At 48.3% G+C, this 19418-nt stretch overlaps 1 protein-coding gene across 1 annotated transcript in view; it reads right to left on the reverse strand.

The window, feature by feature from the left end:
- Positions 1–367: 367 nt before the first annotated feature.
- LOC125635144 (homeobox protein EMX1) overlaps positions 368–19418 on the reverse strand; it is a 26673-nt gene continuing 7622 nt past the window's right edge. Inside the window, exon 3 of the mRNA XM_048846427.2 lies at positions 368–1056. Within this exon, the coding sequence (XP_048702384.1) occupies positions 889–1056 (168 nt within the window). The 3' untranslated portion in view covers positions 368–888. The remainder of the gene's footprint in view (positions 1057–19418) is intronic.

A 19418-nucleotide genomic window follows, 5' to 3' on the forward strand; every position in this document is an offset into this window, starting at 1 on the left:
GGTTCCGGCATTGTCAGAGACAGGCCACTTGGCTAGATGGCCCTTGGGTCTGATCCCGTCTGGTAATTCCTAATATCCAGCCAGCATCCAAGTATGAATAATAAGGCCCCACAAATATCATTGCAGTTTATCAACCTGGTCACAAATAACAGTGAATCAGGCATTTCCCTGTTCAGACAGTTCTACCATGAATGATTTTAGTCCCATTCAAATGAAACTTGGTTTTAAACAACGCTGGTGAAGGGTCTGGGGTTGGATGGGAAAAGTGGAGCTCTTGATTTGACCAGTGCCCACAAAAGCTGCGTCTTTTGAGCAGCAGTGTCGTGTCTCCCTCACCCCCACTTCCTCCTGCCAAGGTAATCACATATTTTTTGAGCCCATTTTGCTTTTATTACCGTACAGTAACGCACACTACAGCTGTTAACTACCTACGACAGGGAACACACGCACAAAATAAAATAATAAATTAAAATAAAAATTGTGTAAAAAAAATAAAAGAAAAGGATTGTGTACATTGAGTTTCTTGGCTGACATTTTTATTTGATCTTGTGGCTGACCGACAGCTTCCGGCTGCGGGGGATGGCAGCTCGGTTCAGTTCTCAGGAGCGCAGGATGGCTGCGGGGGGTGTTTCCTCTCTTATCTGGGAGCTTTCATTTCCAAAGCTCTGCTGAAGGCCACCCAGTGTGTGGAACTGAGTGCCGAGGGAGGAACTGGTCCGTAAGCCTCTTGTTTGGCCCATGCACCGTGGAGGAAACTCAGCTGTTGGTGGCGATTGCTTTGTCTTTGTGAAATCTCGACAGTTTTTGTTTTGTTTTGTTTGCCCCGTATTTTCCCCTCCTCCACCTTGTTCCTCTCATTGGTTTATTTGCCAGCAGCCTGCCCCCTTTCTAGTCATTAGATGTGACATCAATGTCTTCCCCGTTGGACTGTTTGGTGGCAATCCGCCATCTATTGATGTGATGGGAACCTTTCTTCTTCTGGTCTGATTCGGGGCCTTCCTCTTCCAGCTTCTGCCTCTTGTATTTCGTCCTTCTGTTTTGGAACCACACTTTCACCTGGGCGAGACAGAAAGAGGAGGGGAAGTCACTGAGATTCTAAGCGCTCTCTGGGCATGGGTTTTGACCCGGAGCAAGCCACGCCTCGAGAGTGGCCCTCTAGCTTTTCCTATGTGGGGGACCACTTTGTAAGAAAGAACCCCGCTCCTTTCCCAACTCCCCAACTCACTGCAGCCTGACTTGCCAGACAGTCCAGGACTTGGTCTTCCCTCGCACATTTTCCGTTGAGTGTATTGACTGTAATATACATGTATGATATATGTATCTGTACTGTAGTGATTGTGACATACAGGTAGGGTACTGTATTGGATTGCTGTGTAGCATAGTGATTATAATGAATGAGTAGTGTAGCGCAGTGATTACAATATTTGTGTGGTGCAGTGATTGATTTTACTGTAGATGTATTGTAGTGTCGTGTAATAATTGTAAGGTATTTTTACATTGATGTAGCAAGCTAATCAAGGACAACCCTCTACCCCCACACCGGGAGTTTACCTTGACTATCTACATCTATATAAAAGCTACAACACCTTGTTTCCACTAGGATTTCACAGGGAGATAGCCACCAGGATGCAAAAAACCACAGCTTTTGTGCAGTGTAGCCTATAGCTTATCCAATGCTGATCCCTAGGTGAAACTACAAACATTTGTAGCCTGACAAACGTCTGGAGGGTGTCCACACTAGCCTTTTCAAACATGCTAACTGCCTTGAGATAACTGGCAATGAATTACAGGAGGTAAAAAACACAAGGAGCTGCGCTACGCTAGGAGTTCCCATCGGCATAGCTACATGGCTTAGGGAGTGTGAAAAATCCACCCCGCTAAGTGATGTAGCTGACCTAACCCCCAGTGTAGACAGCACTAGGTCGCCAGAAGAATTTTTCCATCAACCTAGCTACCACCTGGGGTTGGGGGATTACCTACATCAACGGGAGAACCCCTCCTGTCAGAGTCATGTCTACACTGAAGCACTACACCGATGCCACTGTAGCGTTTCACGTGTAGACATACCCTCCGTTTGTGGGCCGCCAGGAAGGGCTGTGTGGGCTTCTGATGGGTCATGGACTGAGAGTCGCTGGCTTTTTTCATTTTCATTTCATTTGTGCACTGCCCAGTGGGCACCTGGAGTAGAATGAGAAGGGATCAAATACCAGGAGGGAAAGATTGGTCCTGGGGTATTTCTGGCCTGGCTGACAGCAGAAAGCGCCATACCCAAACTTTACTGGATCTCCATCCCTGCTCTTCAGACCCAAGCTGGGGGGTGAGTTTAGAAGCAGCTAGACTTGTGGGTTCTTATGTGAGCCTTCAGCATCTCTCCTGGTGCTAGTTTCAGCTTCCACAAGTTCAAATAGGGACAGGAAGGAAAGAGCTAAGAGGAACGAGGTTGGCAACCCAGAGAAAGGTGCCCCAGTTTCGCTCAGAACAGAGCAGCCCAAGAGGTGACAATGGGACAAGCATTGCTCAGCAGCTGCAAACTGCAAATTGTGCTGCTTGCGAACAAAATGTTTAAAAAAAAATTGTTTTTGACGTGAAAGCAGCGGCTGTGAAAGGTGCGAAACTGAAAGCCAGGGACAGCAAAGCCCTCTGTGTATCACCTCCAAACACATACACTGGTGGGAAAAGCATCTCCACCCTGCTCCCTGCTGGGGGAACCATTTGTAGGAGGCAAGAGGAAGGTGCTGGCCAAATGTCCCTTCATAACTTGGTTTCTTTGCTGAGGAAGAATGTCCCTCTAGCTAAAACCCTTCAACTGTGGTTCGCCAGACCTGGATTCTATTCCCAATTCTGCCATGGGGCTTCCTAGATGGCCTCGGGCAAGTCACGTCAATCACTCTGTGCCTCAGTTTCCCCATGTGCACAATGAGGATGATGCTACTTCCCTCCCAAGTGGGGAGTGGGGCGGGCATTTATCCGCTGCCCTGATTTTCACAAGGGCCGAGCACCCGGCAGCTCCCAGACCAGCTAGTCTAGGTGAGGCGCTCAGATCCTCCGGTGATGAGCCTCACTAGTGTTACCGGTTTCAGAGTAACAGCCGTGTTAGTCTGTATGCGCAAAAAGAAAAGGAGTTCTTGTGGTTAGTCTCTAAGGTGCCACAAGTCCTCCTTTTCTTTTTACTAGTGTTACCACCGCTTGTAACGTCGACCAGATAAAAAGACAAACGCCAGCAGCCCCCTAGGGCAGGAGTCAAACCAGCGACTCCAAGGTAAAAGGGTCACTGCAGCTGCGTGACAGAGTTACCGGGAGACGTGTGGCTGTGACAGGAACTGCTCAGAGCTCGTGCAATGGCAGTGCTCAATTTCTCCCTTGTCTACACCTTTCCGTGGCTCGCTCCCTGGGCTCTATAGCTAGATCAGTCTCTAGCGTGACTGCCATGGCGCCAGGGAACCCCACCAAGCATTCTGGGGATGCGCTTTGCACAGTGGCTGCTAGAGAGAATAAAGTTTCGTTGTGTCTTGTAGGCTCAAGGGTTTTGCCTAGAACACTGGTTCTCAATCATAGAATCATAGAATCATAGAATCATAGAATATCAGGGTTGGAAGGGACCCCAGAAGGTCATCTAGTCCAACCCCCTGCTCGAAGCAGGACCAATTCCCAGTTAAATCATCCCAGCCAGGGCTTTGTCAAGCCTGACCTTAAAAACCTCTAAGGAAGGAGATTCTACCACCTCCCTAGGTAACGCATTCCAGTGTTTCACCACCCTCCTAGTAAAAAAGTTTTTCCTAATATCCAATCTAAACCTCCCCCACTGCAACTTGAGACCATTACTCCTCATTCTGTCATCTGCTACCATTGAGAACAGTCTAGAGCCATCCTCTTTGGAACCCCCTCTCAGGTAGTTGAAAGCAGCTATCAAATCCCCCCTCATTCTTCTCTTCTGCAGGCTAAACAATCCCAGCTCCCTCAGCCTCTCCTCATAACTCATGTGTTCCAGACCCCTAATCATTTTTGTTGCCCTTCGCTGGACTCTCTCCAATTTATCCACATCCTTCTTGAAGTGTGGGGCCCAAAACTGGACACAGTACTCCAGATGAGGCCTCACCAATGTCGAATAGAGGGGAACGATCACGTCCCTCGATCTGCTCGCTATGCCCCTACTTATACATCCCAAAATGCCATTGGCCTTCTTGGCAACAAGGGCACACTGCTGACTCATATCCAGCTTCTCGTCCACTGTCACCCCTAGGTCCTTTTCCGCAGAACTGCTGCCTAGCCATTCGGTCCCTAGTCCCAATCAGGAAGCCTGTGGCAGAGCTGGAACCTGAAGTCAGGTCTTCCTGGCAGAAGTCAGAAGTCAGGTCTTCCTGGTCTTCCATTCGGTCCCAATCAGGGGTCTAGGCCCCCCTGCGGGCCTGCGAGCAGGTTTCAGGGGGTCCCGCCAAGCAGGGCCAGGGTAGAAAGCCAAAGCCCCACTGCATGGGGCTCAAGCCCAGGGCTCTGAGCCCTGGCACCTGGGGCTCAAGCCGAGGTCTGAGCAATGCAGCTTCATGGGGGCACCTGTGGCATGGGGCCCCGGGCAATTGCCCTGCTTGCTACCCCCTAACGCGGGCCCTGGCTTTTATATACAGAAAACCAGTTACTGTGGCACAGGTGGGCCGTGGAGTTTTTATAGCATGTTGTGGGGGTCTCAGAAAGAAAAAGATCGAGAGCCCCTGGCCTAGAACCCAGCAGGGCAGCTGGTACAACGAGGGTGGCGTGTACAGCTGCTGGGAATAAACGTTCACCACACATTACAAGCCATCCGCCAACACCCATTCAGTGCACAGTCAAATGTGTCGGACTTAGCCCTGGTCCCAGTGAAGTCCATGGCAAAACTCCATTGATTTCCATCGGACCTGAGCGTGGCCCGTATCGGCGGAGAGGAGGGATGATCCTAGGGCTCTGCCAGGAAGACCTGACTTCAGGTTCCAGCTCTGCCACAGGCTTCCTGCATGGCTGGATCACTGAGTCTCTCTGGCCCAGATTCTCAAGGTATTTAGGCACCTAACGCCCATTGAATAAATGAAGTTAGGAGCCTAAATACCTTCGTGGGCCTGGGCCTCCCTAAAATGGGGATAATCTGTGTCTCACACGCAGGTTGTGAGGATAAATAAGCCCCTGACCCCGCTCAATGCTAGACAGAGCTAATTCCCTCCCGTTTGCTTTCACATTTCAAGGGCTGATTACGATATAGCTATAAAATCGGTGTCCCGGTGGTACCATGACTACCCTGCTAGGCACTGCAGTGCTTAAGTCCCTTTGTCAAGCTAACCATGCGTGCCTCAGTTTCCTTATCTGTGCAATGGGGATAATAGCAATGCTCTGCATCACAGGGGTGTTGTGACGATAAGCGTATCAAAGACTGAGGTGCTCAGATACTATGGTGACGACTCCTACATCTGTGAGTACCTACATCTTCTACGTCGATGCGTAGTTTGTCTGAAGCTGTCTGAGGAGGTTCTGTGGGTGGATGTGACTGGAAGAAGGTATCGGGGGTGGCTCTAAATGGGGACTGGACCGGGGGGTGGGGTGCTGAGGAGATGAGCTGCCTGTGGAGCGGAGATGTGTAGAAATGCATTTGGGCGGCCTGATGTCTGGGGGGGATGAGGGGTGAGTTTAAGCTGGTGGGAACGTTCCTTAACTGGTGACTTCCTGGATTTTTAGTGAAATAATTTATCAACTGTCACTGACAGTTAAAGGTTTTTGTGGGGGACTTTGCTGCTGTTCTTGGGCAGGGGGTGGGAGAGAGACATTTCGCGGTGCTGCTTATCAGAAGTTGAGAGAGACAGAGGGAGAAAACTGGGAAGGCCGGAGAGGCAGAGTGGGACACAAAGACAGATAAGAAGAGGGAGGCTGGTTAACTCAGGGCAAGCGGCCATGTGCTTAGAGCCTGCTTCCACTCCTCAATGTGACTCTGTACAAATTGTGTCTAGATCTAATTTGCTCCATCTACAAGCGCAGAGATTAGCTTTTTTAACGGCTGGGGCCATTCCCTTGCCCTGGGAATCAATGGGTGTCCCTTCTGACTCATACACATCACCGGCAGTTATCTTAGGAGTATAGTGTGGTTCCTTTTTTCTGAACCCCCGTTATAGATCATAGAATATCAGGGTTGGAAGTGACCTCAGAGGTCATCTAGTCCAACCCCCTGCTCAAAGCAGGACCAATCCCCAATTTTTGCCCAAGCTGGGGGACAAGGAAGGGATTTGGATAAGGCGGTGGTTCAGATTACAGAGCAGAGACCCCCGGCCAGGATTGTGAGGAGGAGGGGGAGCCGGAGCCCCCAGCCACGAGGAAGGCCACCTCACTGCAGAATGGCAGAACAGCTCCTGCCCTCTTGATTATCCAAACTCCCGATTAGCCACATAAAACCTATGTCTCCCCCTGCTATTCAGAGGCTCCGGAGTATACTATATTACAGCAGGGTCTACAGGCACCAATCAAGGTCAGAGCCCCATTGTGCGGGGGTCTGCATAGACACAGAGTAAAAGACAGTCACAGCTCTGACAAGCTTGCAGTCTAAACAGACAAGACAAAGGTGCTGGAAGTGACTCATCCAATGGACTGAGACCAGGTCTTGTGAGTCCCCATTTTAACACCCTCTTCCCTGGGCCACACAAACATGACTGAGAGCTGAGCTATCTAGCTTAAGCAGAGCAGAGCTGCACTAATTCATTGTTCAGTTTGGGGGCTAAGCTGAAGAATTAAAAAGAAAAATTGGGTCACTTTGAACTGAAAGGGAATTTTTTCCCCCCTCACCGAAACGAAAAAGAAATTGTTTCAGGTCGAATGAAATGTTTGTGTTCGCCGCTGAACAATTCCCCCCGCCACCACCATTTTTTTGTCCCAGGTGGTTTTCAGGCATTTGTTCTCTGCTTGCTTGTTTTTAAATTGTTTTTTTCAATTGCGCCATGACAGGCCGTTTCAAAAGGTTTCATTTCAAAATGGTCGGACTGAAATGCTGACAAGCGAAAAGCTGAACCAACACATTTCAAAATGGTTGACGCAAAACATTTGGAATTTTTTTGGTGGTGGCGGGGTCAAGACTTTTCACTCAATTTCACAGGAATCCGCAAATAGTTTTGGTGCCCCGAAAAATGCATTTTTAATTGAATTTACTGTTTGCCGAAAATGTGTCATCAAACTCGACGCTTAAGTCCTTATCCGGCCCCGAATACAGCAGCATCTGAGCACCTCAGTATTAATCCTCTCAACACTCTTGTGAGGCAGGGAAGTGCTCTTCATTTCACGGATGGGGAAGGGAGACACAAGGTTATGCAAGGAGAGGCAGCGCCGGGAGCTGACCATAGGTCTCCCAAACCCCAGAGTAGCAGCCAGAACACAGGACTATTCTTCCTCCTTGCACTTAGAACTTGGTTCACCATCCTGTTGATAATGTTCTAGCTTCTAGCCTCCTGCTCCGTCTCCCAGAGCCGGGCTGGCTCTGCGAGGCTAATGGGAGGCAAAAGCAGGAAGGATTTATTCCTGTCATGAAGGGCAGCAGATCAGATGCCGAAGGCACACAGGGAAAAGTGCCATTGTGTAACAAGGGCCGGTTTTCACAGTCACTTCTCTGCTCACAGCAGCACTTGAAGTACGATTTAAACGACATTGTGACACTCGTGTCGTGGCATCTTATCAGGGCTAAATTTGTCAGTGGAGACAAATTTAGTGGGGAGGACATTTGGCCCCTGGTCTTTACAGGAATTCAGAGTAACAGCCGTGTTAGTCTGTATTTGCAAAAAGAAAAGGAGGACTTGTGGCACCTTAGAGACTAACCAATTTATTTGAGCATAAGCTTTCGTGAGCTACAGCTCACTTCATCGGATGCGTCCGATACTCCTTTTCTTTTTACAGGAATACAATCCACTCTGACGACACTGTTCATGGTCTTGCATTCACAGGCCACACCGCACTGCCTTACATCCACCCAGTCCCATCACGCTAGCGGTGTAGATGGACCCAGTGCCTGACCCCCTCCAGATTTCACTGATCTTGCTTTGACAATATCTTTCCCCTGCCATACTCAGTGATGACCCGCTAGCCCTGGAAATAGAATAGTTGCCAGCAGCAGGGGCCCCTGGACCAGAACTGAAGACTGTTCGAGTGGTAGCATAGCTTGTGCAGAATTCTTTTTAATACCATCAGCGATTATTTGGGGGGTAGGGAATGTGTCTCCTTCTATGTTTGTACAGCACCTAGCGCAGAGCGGCCCTGATCCTGAGATAAATGAGAACGATTCAGAAGTAGTTTGGTCCTGTGTACATTGGCCCTCAAGCCATTTTGAAAACTGATTCAGAGGGGGACCCAAAACTGAAAATCACTGGGCCACATCTTCGAGCATTGAACAGCTGCAACTCCCGCTTGCAGCCACTGGGAGCTATGGGTGCTCAGCATCTCTGGGAAATTTGGTCCCTTCTTAGCAACAGTGGTTTAAATCCCACTGCACTCTAGGCTTGTGGCCATTTCCCCCTTAGGTTAGGATGAAACCTGGAAGCATTTGATGCATGTGGGCAGCTTTAAAATCCAGCCCCCTGTGGTTCCGGCCCCTTTTCCAATCCAGCGGAAGGCCCTGCCTCACTGTTTGCTTCCCAACAACCCGCCTGTTTCACAGAGGGCAGGCAAAAATAACACGGGGGGCTTGGCTGGGGGCTCCGCAGGCACCCGATAAAGGCAGGCTGAAGGCAGCACCGTGTGAGGGGAATGCAATCACAAACCAGACAGCCGTTCGTGGAGCTCAGAGATGCACATTTCATCTCCAGCGCTCTGAGAGGGACCCCCTGCCAGCTCCAAAGGACAGCCTCCCTGAACAGGCAGGGGTGTGAGAAAGAAGCCCCATAAGTGATGGCTGCAGTACAGTGAGGGCAGACGGCACATCCCTGCCCTGTTTGAGTGGAGGAGCCATGGGCATACCTTCCCGTCCACAGCCTTTATTCTCTGCTGAATCTCCCAGGGCTGGCAAGTGGTTAAAGCAGGACACGTGAGGACACCGAGTTCCAGTTCTGCTGCTTCTTAACTGCATGGCCTTGGGCAAGTCACCTCTCTGTGTCCCAGGCTCCCCATGGGTCGAACAGAGCTGCTTACTGCCTGGGAGGGGTTAATCCATGTCGGTAAAGTGCTTGGAGGCCAGAACCATAACGGGGAGCAGGGACCATGCCTGGCGTAACTGAGCCTGAGAAGGTAAGCCCAGGTCCTCAGAGGTATTTAGGTGCCTAACTCCCTTTGATTGCAATGGGAGTTAGGTGCCTAAATACTTCTGAAGGTCTGGGCCCTAATTACCAGTCCCTTGAGAGAGAAAATACCCTCACTGGCATGGTTATTACTTCGTAAAGCCTTTGCCACTGGAATCATCTCACAGGTGCAGCTAGATGGATCAGGGGCCCTCAGACCATGGGCTGTGCAGTGACAAAGACAGAGGCATCCCTTCCCGGTGTCCCACGCAGGGAAGCATTTGAGAACTACGCCGTGGAGGGGTTGGGAGTTCTGCAGGAGGAGCGGGCAGCCCATGCTCCTGCGGTGAATTGATCCTCAGAATGGCCAAGGATGGAGACTCAGTGTCGTAGCTCAGGAAGCTAAGTGAGGAGGCATCTCTAGCCGCATGAGAAGGGAGGTGAAGAAGCTTAGTTAAGAGATTGCAGCAGATCTCCTAGGAACCAGGCCTTATGGGCTGTATTTTTGGTGCTGCTGATGGCCTGCCAAATCACTGAACCAGCCAAGGCAATTTCCCCTTCTGTAAAAGGGGGATAATGACAGCTACCTCACCCGAGTGGTCTGAGACGTAATCCACCAGCATTTGTAGCATTCTGCCGACTTCAGACAGGAGGGGCAGGAACAGTGTGTGAATAGTGAGGGGTGCTGAGAGTCATTGAACCAAACTGTAAACCCTGTGTATGATGGAAACCACTTCAAGCCAGGGGGTGCAGAAGCCCCCCACCCCCACCCCCCAAGTTCCAGCACCTACCTATGTCCTCAGGTGAAATGTGCTAGGGGAGCATTTAAAATCCAGTCACTGTTTAGGCCTTGCTCACAGGCTGTGATGCCTGTAGGTGGGGGCAGGCAGGCACCCACACATCAGAAATGACCTGCTCGTCATGTTCGGATATTGAGTGAGCTGTTTGCTTCCTCATTAGGCACAAGTTAATCTTCATCCTATTTATGTCCCCCCCATTGCCGGGACACACAGAGGCTAAGTGACTTGCCCAAGGTCACGCAGGAAGTCAGTGGCAGAGCAAGCACTTGAGCGCTGCTCTGCTAATGCCAAGGCTAACACTTTATCCACAAAACCACTCCTCCGTCTCACCAAGGCACATGGCTGCATGCCACCCCCTGCTCTCTGGAGAGTCAAGCATAACTGCTGTTACCTTCTGCATAAAGCTTATGAAGAGACGGAAAAAAGGATCAAGGAATAAAATTTCCAGTGTCGGGATTTTCCAGCGTCAGCCTATGTTACGGGGAGAGGTCTGAGAAGCTGCAAAGCAAACGGGTGAGTAACCGGCCTCAGAACAGAACTACTGGCAGAGCAAAGCACGAACCCAGCCCGAGTTCATAGTGTGATCTCATTAGAGCGCGTGTGCCCAGAGTGAGTCAACACCTGGCTGAGGGGCCTCTGGGAAATAAACAACAGCCAGCGTTCTGCTTTGATGGTGATTCTTATTCTCTCCCAGTATTACTGAGCCTAGGCCCCAGCAAGACACTAGGGGGCACTGTGCTGCTTCACTGACCTGACCACTCCTATGGAACATTTCCACAGGGGCCATGGATGGGCCTGGCTGGATTCCCGTTTGCGTAGTTACTTTCTGCTTCTCTACTGCCGCATCGATTGGACACAATATGATTTACTTTCTGTCTTGAAGTACTATGCGCCATGGTTGGACAATGGCCACTGGCCACATCACAGCTGGCCGCATTTCAGTTGTGGGCAAAATAATCCCTGTATACAGTTTATGCAGCGATTTAGGATCCTTCACCTTGACATCTAAGAACTGGTTATTTTATTAATACCGATGCTATGCGATGCCGGTGGATCCCAGGGAAAGCAAAGCACGTGGATTCAGCTCATTTGCTTTCTTCACTTTAGGGTATTTTTAAAACAATACTTATAGCTGCCTTTCATTCAACAGCTCCAAAGCACTTTACAAACATCAGTCCAACCTTACAGACATGGAGGATCTTGGGAAGTATCATTATCCCCAGTGTATAGAAGGGGAAACTGAGGCACAGAGCAATGGCTAAGATCATGCACAAATCAGAGCAAGGTATGGAACCCATCCTGACAGCCAGAGAGCTCTAAGCACTAGAGAGAACTTCTTTCTGATCTCTTCTCCGCTTGGAGAAATCCACTCGAACATTGCAGGTGCCTAGGACCTGAAAGCCATGCTGCAGAGGTAAACCACGCTCCCGCACACCATAGGATTTCCCAGGCTGGATCAGACCTGTGATCCATCTAACCCAGATCCTGTCTGACAGTGGTCACAAGCCAGATGCTGCTGAAAAAGTGCAAGAACCCCACAGTAGGCAGAGGTAGGAGAATCTGCTCCCCAATCCCTAGTAGAAATTGGCTTAAATGAAGTTTTTATCCCTTCCAAAACTCTTTTAGCATTAGCTATGGTAATGCTGGATAGTCTCATCCATATAAACATCCATCCAGTCCCTCAGAATTGTACTAAATTCTTGGCCTCAGTCACATGATGTGGCAGTGAGTTCCACAGTCTAATCACACCTTGAGTGGAAAAAGTATTTCTTTTTATCAGTTTGCAATTTGCTGCCTTTCAGTTTCATTGACCATCCCTCTTGTTGTGTTATGAAGCAGGGAGAACAGATGCTCCCAAGCTACCTTCTCTATCCCTTTCATTGTTTTATAAACTTTTTATCTGCTGCCCTGTATACACACTCAAAGTTTTGGACATTATCCTCATCTTGGGAATTACTCTAGGTTAAACTCTTCCTTGGGTTTTCCTCCCATCTGTGTTAATGCAGGGCCAGCCATCTGAGGTATTCAGTGTTTTCTTTCTGCGATGAAACATTGTCCATAGAAGTATATTTATTAACCCTTGTTTCTCGCTATTGCAAGCATAGGAATGAGATACCTTGTCAGCCATTCTCAGCCTGTCTCATTCCTCTCTGCGTTGTTATGGCAAGGGGTGAGTGGGTGGTACCTTTGTATTTGGAGGGGGCCTGTGTGTAGCTGAGCAAGGAATAAATAACACATGGAAACACTGGTTTAACAGCATTTCTGCCCTGTTACTCAGCACAGTCTTTCTGGGTTCTTTACAGGAGCTGGATCACAGTGGTCCCCTATGGCCTTAGAATCTCTGAAGTGCCCTGTGTTGCAAACTCGCACCGTTCCCTACTGCACTGTATCTTTAGGGTGCCATGTTGAGAGCCTGCCGTGTCCTTCGTGGGAGAGATGAGATAGGACTGAGTTATAAGTGAGCTGTAGCTCACGAAAGCTCATGCTCAAATAAATTGGTTAGTCTCTAAGGTGCCACAAGTCCTCCTTTTCTTTTTGCGAATACAGACTAACATGGCTGTTACTCTGAAACCAATCAGTATGAAGGAGATTCATTATGGAGACTGCTGGACACAGTGGTTCTCTCGGGCTCTCTAGCTGCCAGGCTGGATAACCCAGCTTGTGCTGTCTATTGACACCACATAGGGTCACTGTTCAGTCCGGGCTGGGACTAAGCTGTCCTGGATCGACTAGAGTCCAACTGCTCCCTGAATACACTCCCAAGGTACAGGTCAGCACTGGCCGAAGCAGCTGAGCTCATGAAATCAGCGTCTCCATTTTGTAAACTCCTCACCCCTAATACCTCTGGAGTTTGTCTTTTCAAAACCCCAGCAAAATTCAATTACAAGAATTTATGGTCAATGGAGCAAATGCCAGGGAATGAAAGAGTGAAGGAGTGATTATGGTCAGAAAAGTGACTGTGTAACCATGACACCTTCTTACTCAACAGACATGCCCCCATCCGAGTCTCTGAGTCAAAGCTGCCCGACAAAGGACATTTTCACTCCTTTTTGCCCTGCAGGGGCCAACACAGCTACAAGAGAGGGCGCCGGACTCTGTTCCGGCTCATGCATAGTTAACCAAATTGTTAACCAGATTCCAGTCACAGATCTTTATTGTTTGTGTCAAGGCAGAATTCGGAAAGAGCCCAGCTTGTCTTTCTGATGGCCAGGCTGAGTTTGCTGGGCTCGCAGTTAGAAGAAAACATCTTTGGGATTGTCGTTGGAGCAAACTGGATCTGGAGCCACTAAATAAATAAAACCCCATGGTGCCGTTTCTACAGTCACCTTCCAGAGTCTAATGGCACTTTAAGGGGGAAATTCTGATCTCAATTGTAAATCCTGTGTAAATCCACCAGAATCAGTGGAGATATTCCAGATTTATACCACTGTAACTGAGAGCAGCATCTAGTCCCACATTTATCCTCAGAATGATGCCTCTGTCCCAGTGAATATGTTTATATCCCTGTTATTCTGTTTAAAAGTGTACTTTAATATAGTAATGTTAAGTGTGGTAGATACGGGATTAGCAAACTAACATTAATTTGGGGAGCTGAACTCTTTACTTCCTTAACATTTGTGCATTTATTTTCATACCAAGACTAGACGAGATGACCCTGGCTGTCCTGTCTAACCCTATGATTCTATGATTTCTGTTTCCTTAACCATCATTGAACAGCATCCCATGGCTTGTTTAAGAGGCAATATAGTCACACTGTAACCCAAATAGCTTTGCTACAATAAAGTTAGGCCTTTATTGTTAGTGCTGTTATTGTTATTAACAGAATGCTTTGTTATGTTAATTTCAGGCACACCTCTCACAGGTGCTAGACTCAGGACAGATGGATTTTCTTCTCTGCCCTGCACGCTTTTGGATCTGTTGTCCATGCCTGTTAATGGGCCATGGCAGCTCCTAACATAATCCGCACTTGTTGGCCTTGCCCCACTTCTCTGTCCTAGGTTTCATTTAAAATCCGTAGCCACTATGGAGCTGCCGCCTGTGAAAGTGGGAGCTCGTCCAGAGACAGCTCGGTTCGTTCCCCACCCCGCAACCCTCCCAGTCACAGCCAAAAGCAACGGCAAGAAGAAATAACATGGGAGGCCTTTCCCCTTGAGATTGCACAGCACATTTCGTCTTCCAAGCCCAAATGTTCATTAGGAATCCACTCAGCAGTCTTTTCAGGGGGTGGGGAAGGTTATTTCCCCCCATGTCAGAGACAGGGAAACTGAGGCAGAGGTGCTGTGACTTGCCTGTGGTCACTGATTCAAGCTCGAAAGGGCGTGGCTCCCAGGCCTGTGCTCAGGCCACTACCACCTCTCCCTTCTATGGGGTGTCTAGTCCTCCAGTGTAGCACCCCACACTTTCCTATGTGAGTCTTGACTGATGGAATTTCGCCTGTTTGGAGCGGGAGGAATTTTCCCCACTGAACAACGAGCAGTTTCTGCCTCCTAAACCACAGATCAGCAGGGCAAGGGGCATCCATTCAGAGACCCCTGCCATTCTCACTGCCAGCCCACCAGCACGGCTCCTGCATAGCGAGGGGCCGTTCTACTCTCACTGACCCTGTAGGACTTCAGCAGTGTAAATTCACCCTCTACCCCCACCCAGTTTCACAGCTTGGCCATGCTGGTGCACCTCCATCTCTTGCTTTCCTGGACTGCCACTGGTGTGGGGTGGCTTTCCACATTGGGGGTGGATGACAAGGAACTCAATAAAGTGTCCCAACTGAGCCCACGTTTTTCCTGGGGGTCACTGGGGCCTTTGAATGAGGTTTGGAATTATGGGGTAATAAATGATGGGCCGAGCCCTGCTCTCACGTCAATGGCGAAGCTCCCCCAGACTTTGCCAGGAGCAGCCCTGAGCCCGCACCTGATGATGGAGTGTTTTGGAACAGAACCGCCCAGCCATGGTCTTTCTCCTGCTTTGCAGCTGGAGTTTACAGGAATCACCCCCGAGACCTGCCTCTGGCAGAACGGGGAGGTTTCCATTGGCCAAAAAGCTTCACAAAAAGTCAAGCAGCATTTTGTCAATTGCAGCTGGAAAAATTATTCCAACACCCAGCACACACAAACACACACTCGACAGCCAACACCTACCCCTCCATCCACACCTCTAACACAGAGCCACAGCCCCTCCTAAACAAACCAACACACACACAGCACATGGACTACACATGCATCCCGGCATCAGCACGTCACAACGAACCCACAACCCTCCAACACAAATCGACACACACACACAGCGCACAAACGACGCACGCATTCCAGTTCAGCACGCCGCACCAACCCCTCTGACACAAATCGACACATACGCAGCACACAAGCCGCGCATACTTCCCCGCATCAGGGCTTCACACCAGCTCCTCCAACACAAATCAACGCACACACAGCACGCAAACTACACACGCATCCCAATATCAGCGCGTCACAACAAACCCACAACCCCCTGACACAAATTGACACACACAAATTACACCTGCATCCCACATCAGCATGTCACACCAAGCCCACGAGCCTTCTGACACAGACTGGCACATAGAATCATAGAAATGTACGGCTAAGGTAGGACCAAGTATAAATCACAGTACACACAGACGGCACCTCCTGCCCCCCAGCATCAGCACTGGAGTTGTGCGTATGTGTGTCTTTGGGGGCTGGTTAGGCAATTGGCACTTCTCTCATCTGAAATTAAAAATATCTCTGTGTGTGTGTGTTTGTGTGAGAGAGTGTGTGTGTGTGTGATTGTGCATGAATGGTGTGAGAGAAGGTGCGTGTATTATACAAGAAGGATGCTATCACGGATGCTAGACATAGGACCAATGTATGGTCCTGTCTGCCCCACATGCTGTGGATCTGTTCTCCACAGGCTGGACACAGACTGTACACACATCCCAGCATCAGCACATCACACCAAACCCTCCTTCTCAAAGCCACACATAGAGAGAACACAAACTACACATACATGCCAGCATTATCAGCACAGCACCCATGAACCCCCACTCCCCAACCAAATCAACACACAGCACACAAACTACACACACACACCCAAACGGCAGCCCAGCACCCACCAAACCCCACCCCTCCTGACGAAATCAACGCACAGCACCCATAACTCCCCACCCCTCCTGTTAGTGGGTATGGTCTGGGCTGGATCCCCTGTGAGCACACCCCAGACTGACCCCCATTAGAAGGTGTGGTGTAGGCTGGAGCCCTGTTGACTCTATGCCAGCCCCTCTCTCCGGTGCCTATGCCCCAGTCTCCGTGTCTGTTCACTCCATAGGGCGGGAGGTAGTCTCCCTTCTATACACCTCGTACCCTATATCCAAAGGTGATGCCTGGGCAATGCCCAACTCTTTCCTGGGCTGGGACCCGAAGGGATGGACGGGTGTGGGTGGGTCTCTTCAGACCCCTCTCCACCTTCTTTCTGGGCTGCTCCAGATGTTGCTCTCTGGTCCCAGTTGTGCCTCACTCCAGCTGTGACACTTGCAGCTGCCTCTTCTCAGGAGAGGAGGCAGGTGCTTCCAAGCGTCCCAGAAAGTCTTAGCTGAGACTGGGACAAAGTGCCAGAAGAACTGCTCAGAGATGGGGCAAGGCGAGGGTAGGCTCGGGAGTCGAGCTACTGAATTTGGGGGACATTTAGGCAATTTGAACGTCTCTCATCTGAAATCGAAAAGATGTACAGGCATGGTTATATGTGAGGCTCTGTGTGTGCGCAGTAGGTGAGAAGGTGCCTATGTTATGTAAGAAGGATGTTTGTGTGAGAATCTTACCTATGCGATGGTGCGTGTGTCATGCATGACACACCATGTGTGTCTCATATATGAGGAAGTGTATACCTTATACTGGCAGTGTGTGTGTGTGTGAGTGTGTCTGAGATGTAAGGTGTGTGTATGTATATTTTAAAAAGCATATACCCACACTCTAGTAATATATGTGGTGGCTGTAAATATGTGTTACAATCTGAGCTACACTTTTTAATTCCTATTTTCAGAAGAGTGGATGTGACAGATTGATTCCAGCAACGAGTAAGGGTCTCTGTCCGTACTTTGACGCCCATTCATACAGTAATACATGTTTCAGGTACAGCATTTGTGTATTTCTCATGGAAAATTGGTTCTGCCCCCCCCCCACACACACACACTTTACATGATCAAACATAAATTTAAAAAAAGCTACAAAGCAAAATGAAAAAATAAGTTAATAACACTACACATCTGGGTTGAAATCGAAAAGTTCCCTTTGGAAATAGCTCTGCTTGTGCATTTACGAGCTAAATTACTTTGGTGACCATTCAGGGCCAGGTCTGATCCTCCTTCTCCAGTTTAGCATCTTACTCCTAATGACGTCTGTGGGATGGCTTGTGGAGTGAGGTGATACTGAAATGCTGTTAAAGGCTCAGAATCCGGCCCTAGGTTATTGGCAATTCTAAAGAGACATCTCTCAGTGCAAATTGCCGACCTGTGTTCACTGAGTGAATGCAGATGATAAATAACACTGTACTAGAAAGCTACAAAAATGTGTCCACAGGATTTCTAGAACTATAAATATACAATATTACTGAACAGAGACTAAAGCATAAGATTGTGCTCTCTTTCTGTGTATACATATGCACACATGCCCAGATTTAGAGATACACATCTTTCAATTTTCTGAACAAATCGCAATTAGCCTTGGGGCAACACAGCACAATCCCAAGGACTCCTTGACCACCTGGAGCAATATTTGACGGCTGTTGCCATCAAAACTAATTGGCATTTGTTTCATTAACCTTTTGGTGTTTTTCTTAGAGCTGGCTTCATACATGAGGCATGACAGAAGAAGCAAAGAAGAACACAGGACCGCAGAGCATGAGTGATGACGGTGGATGGCAAACTACAGCCTTCGGCATGCCAGCTATTGACCTGTCTCATTGGATTTGGGGTGAACACATTTAAAATGATCCCCTGGGGTTCACAAAATTCCAAATGGGGATATGCAGAACCAAAGCACTGGGAAGACTGGATCTGGATCCAAGTCTGAATTCTGTGGCTCAGCCTCATCATCTATCTAATCTATCTATCTATCAAACCAGTTTTCCAAAGGTTTAAAGCTGTTCCTGAAATTATGCCCAATAACCCAAACTCAGAAACTTTTTTAATCCTGGGGCAACTTTTTGCTGCTGATTTCTTCCAAGAACCTGTGTGCGCGTGTGTGCGTGCGTGTGTATACACATGTAAATTTAGTTATATATTTATACCGTATCATATATACTCACACAGAATTTAGCAAGATTCAAAAACAGATTGGCTAGTGATGTGGATAATGAGAACATCCACAGCTACATTAGATTGGATGCCAACATGGAAGGGATATAAACCCTCCTAATTCAGAGAATAAGCCAACCACTGACTGAGAAACTTTCCCGATGGGCAGCTTGTCCACTGTGGGGAATTTAGCACCTTCCTCTGAAGAAGCTGTTGTTCTCGGACACAGCATACTGAACTAGATAGACCTCTGGTCTGATCCAGTCTAGGTATATTCCTTGGTTCCTTCACCTCTGCATCTTTTCTCTCTATGGTACATTTTTTACATCCACATTCCTATCTATAATATTTCTGGATTTCAGTTTTTCTTAACACTGTAAGGAAAAATGCCCTTGTAAAATCTTGTCCAAGATGGGGGAAAGTTTAGATTAAAATGAATCTCCATTCCTTTTTAATTTACAGCCATCCTGGCTTCTATTTCTTATCGGGCTCGACTTCTAAAAATGGTAAAGCTTGTTTATACTAACAAACAAGTGCAATAAGGTTCCTTTTTTTGCAGAGTTACATGCAATGGAATAATGCTACAGGTCAAGGGTTTTTTACAGCAATGCATGTTGTAATGATTGTTATTAGCAGTAATTGTTATCCCATAATTACGTATAAGTTAAAAATTAATCCCCATAGTATCATTCCATTAGTCCAGGACTTTTGGGGAAATGATCTTACAAACATTTGTACTGCTGGGTCTCAAGCCCTTGATATACTGAATAATAATAGTAATCTGATTGAGCAAAGTAGGGGAAAGTCTTTTATCACCTACAGATAGCAGGGAGTCAGCCCAGGAGTTAAGCTAGTCAGATTTGTTGCCTTTATGGCTGTGTAGTATAATAAGATTGCGTCTTTGAAGTCATGAGGAATTTCCTCCCCTTCCCAGATATCCTTATTCCTTAATGATTTCTTGTAGATAGTTGACCGGGTTTTGACTTGACAGATACAATGGACAGCCAGGCCATAATAATAGTAGCCGACTTTGCAAAAGGAAAATGATTCTGTGCTCCAGAACTACCAGTCCCTTGGCCTGCAAAGGCAATTGCTTGCTCCTTGCTTTCCTGATTCAATTCCTGAGCCCATACC

This window comes from Caretta caretta, chromosome 4 (genome assembly GCF_965140235.1).
Source record: "Caretta caretta isolate rCarCar2 chromosome 4, rCarCar1.hap1, whole genome shotgun sequence".
Lineage (NCBI taxonomy): Eukaryota > Metazoa > Chordata > Testudines > Cheloniidae > Caretta > Caretta caretta.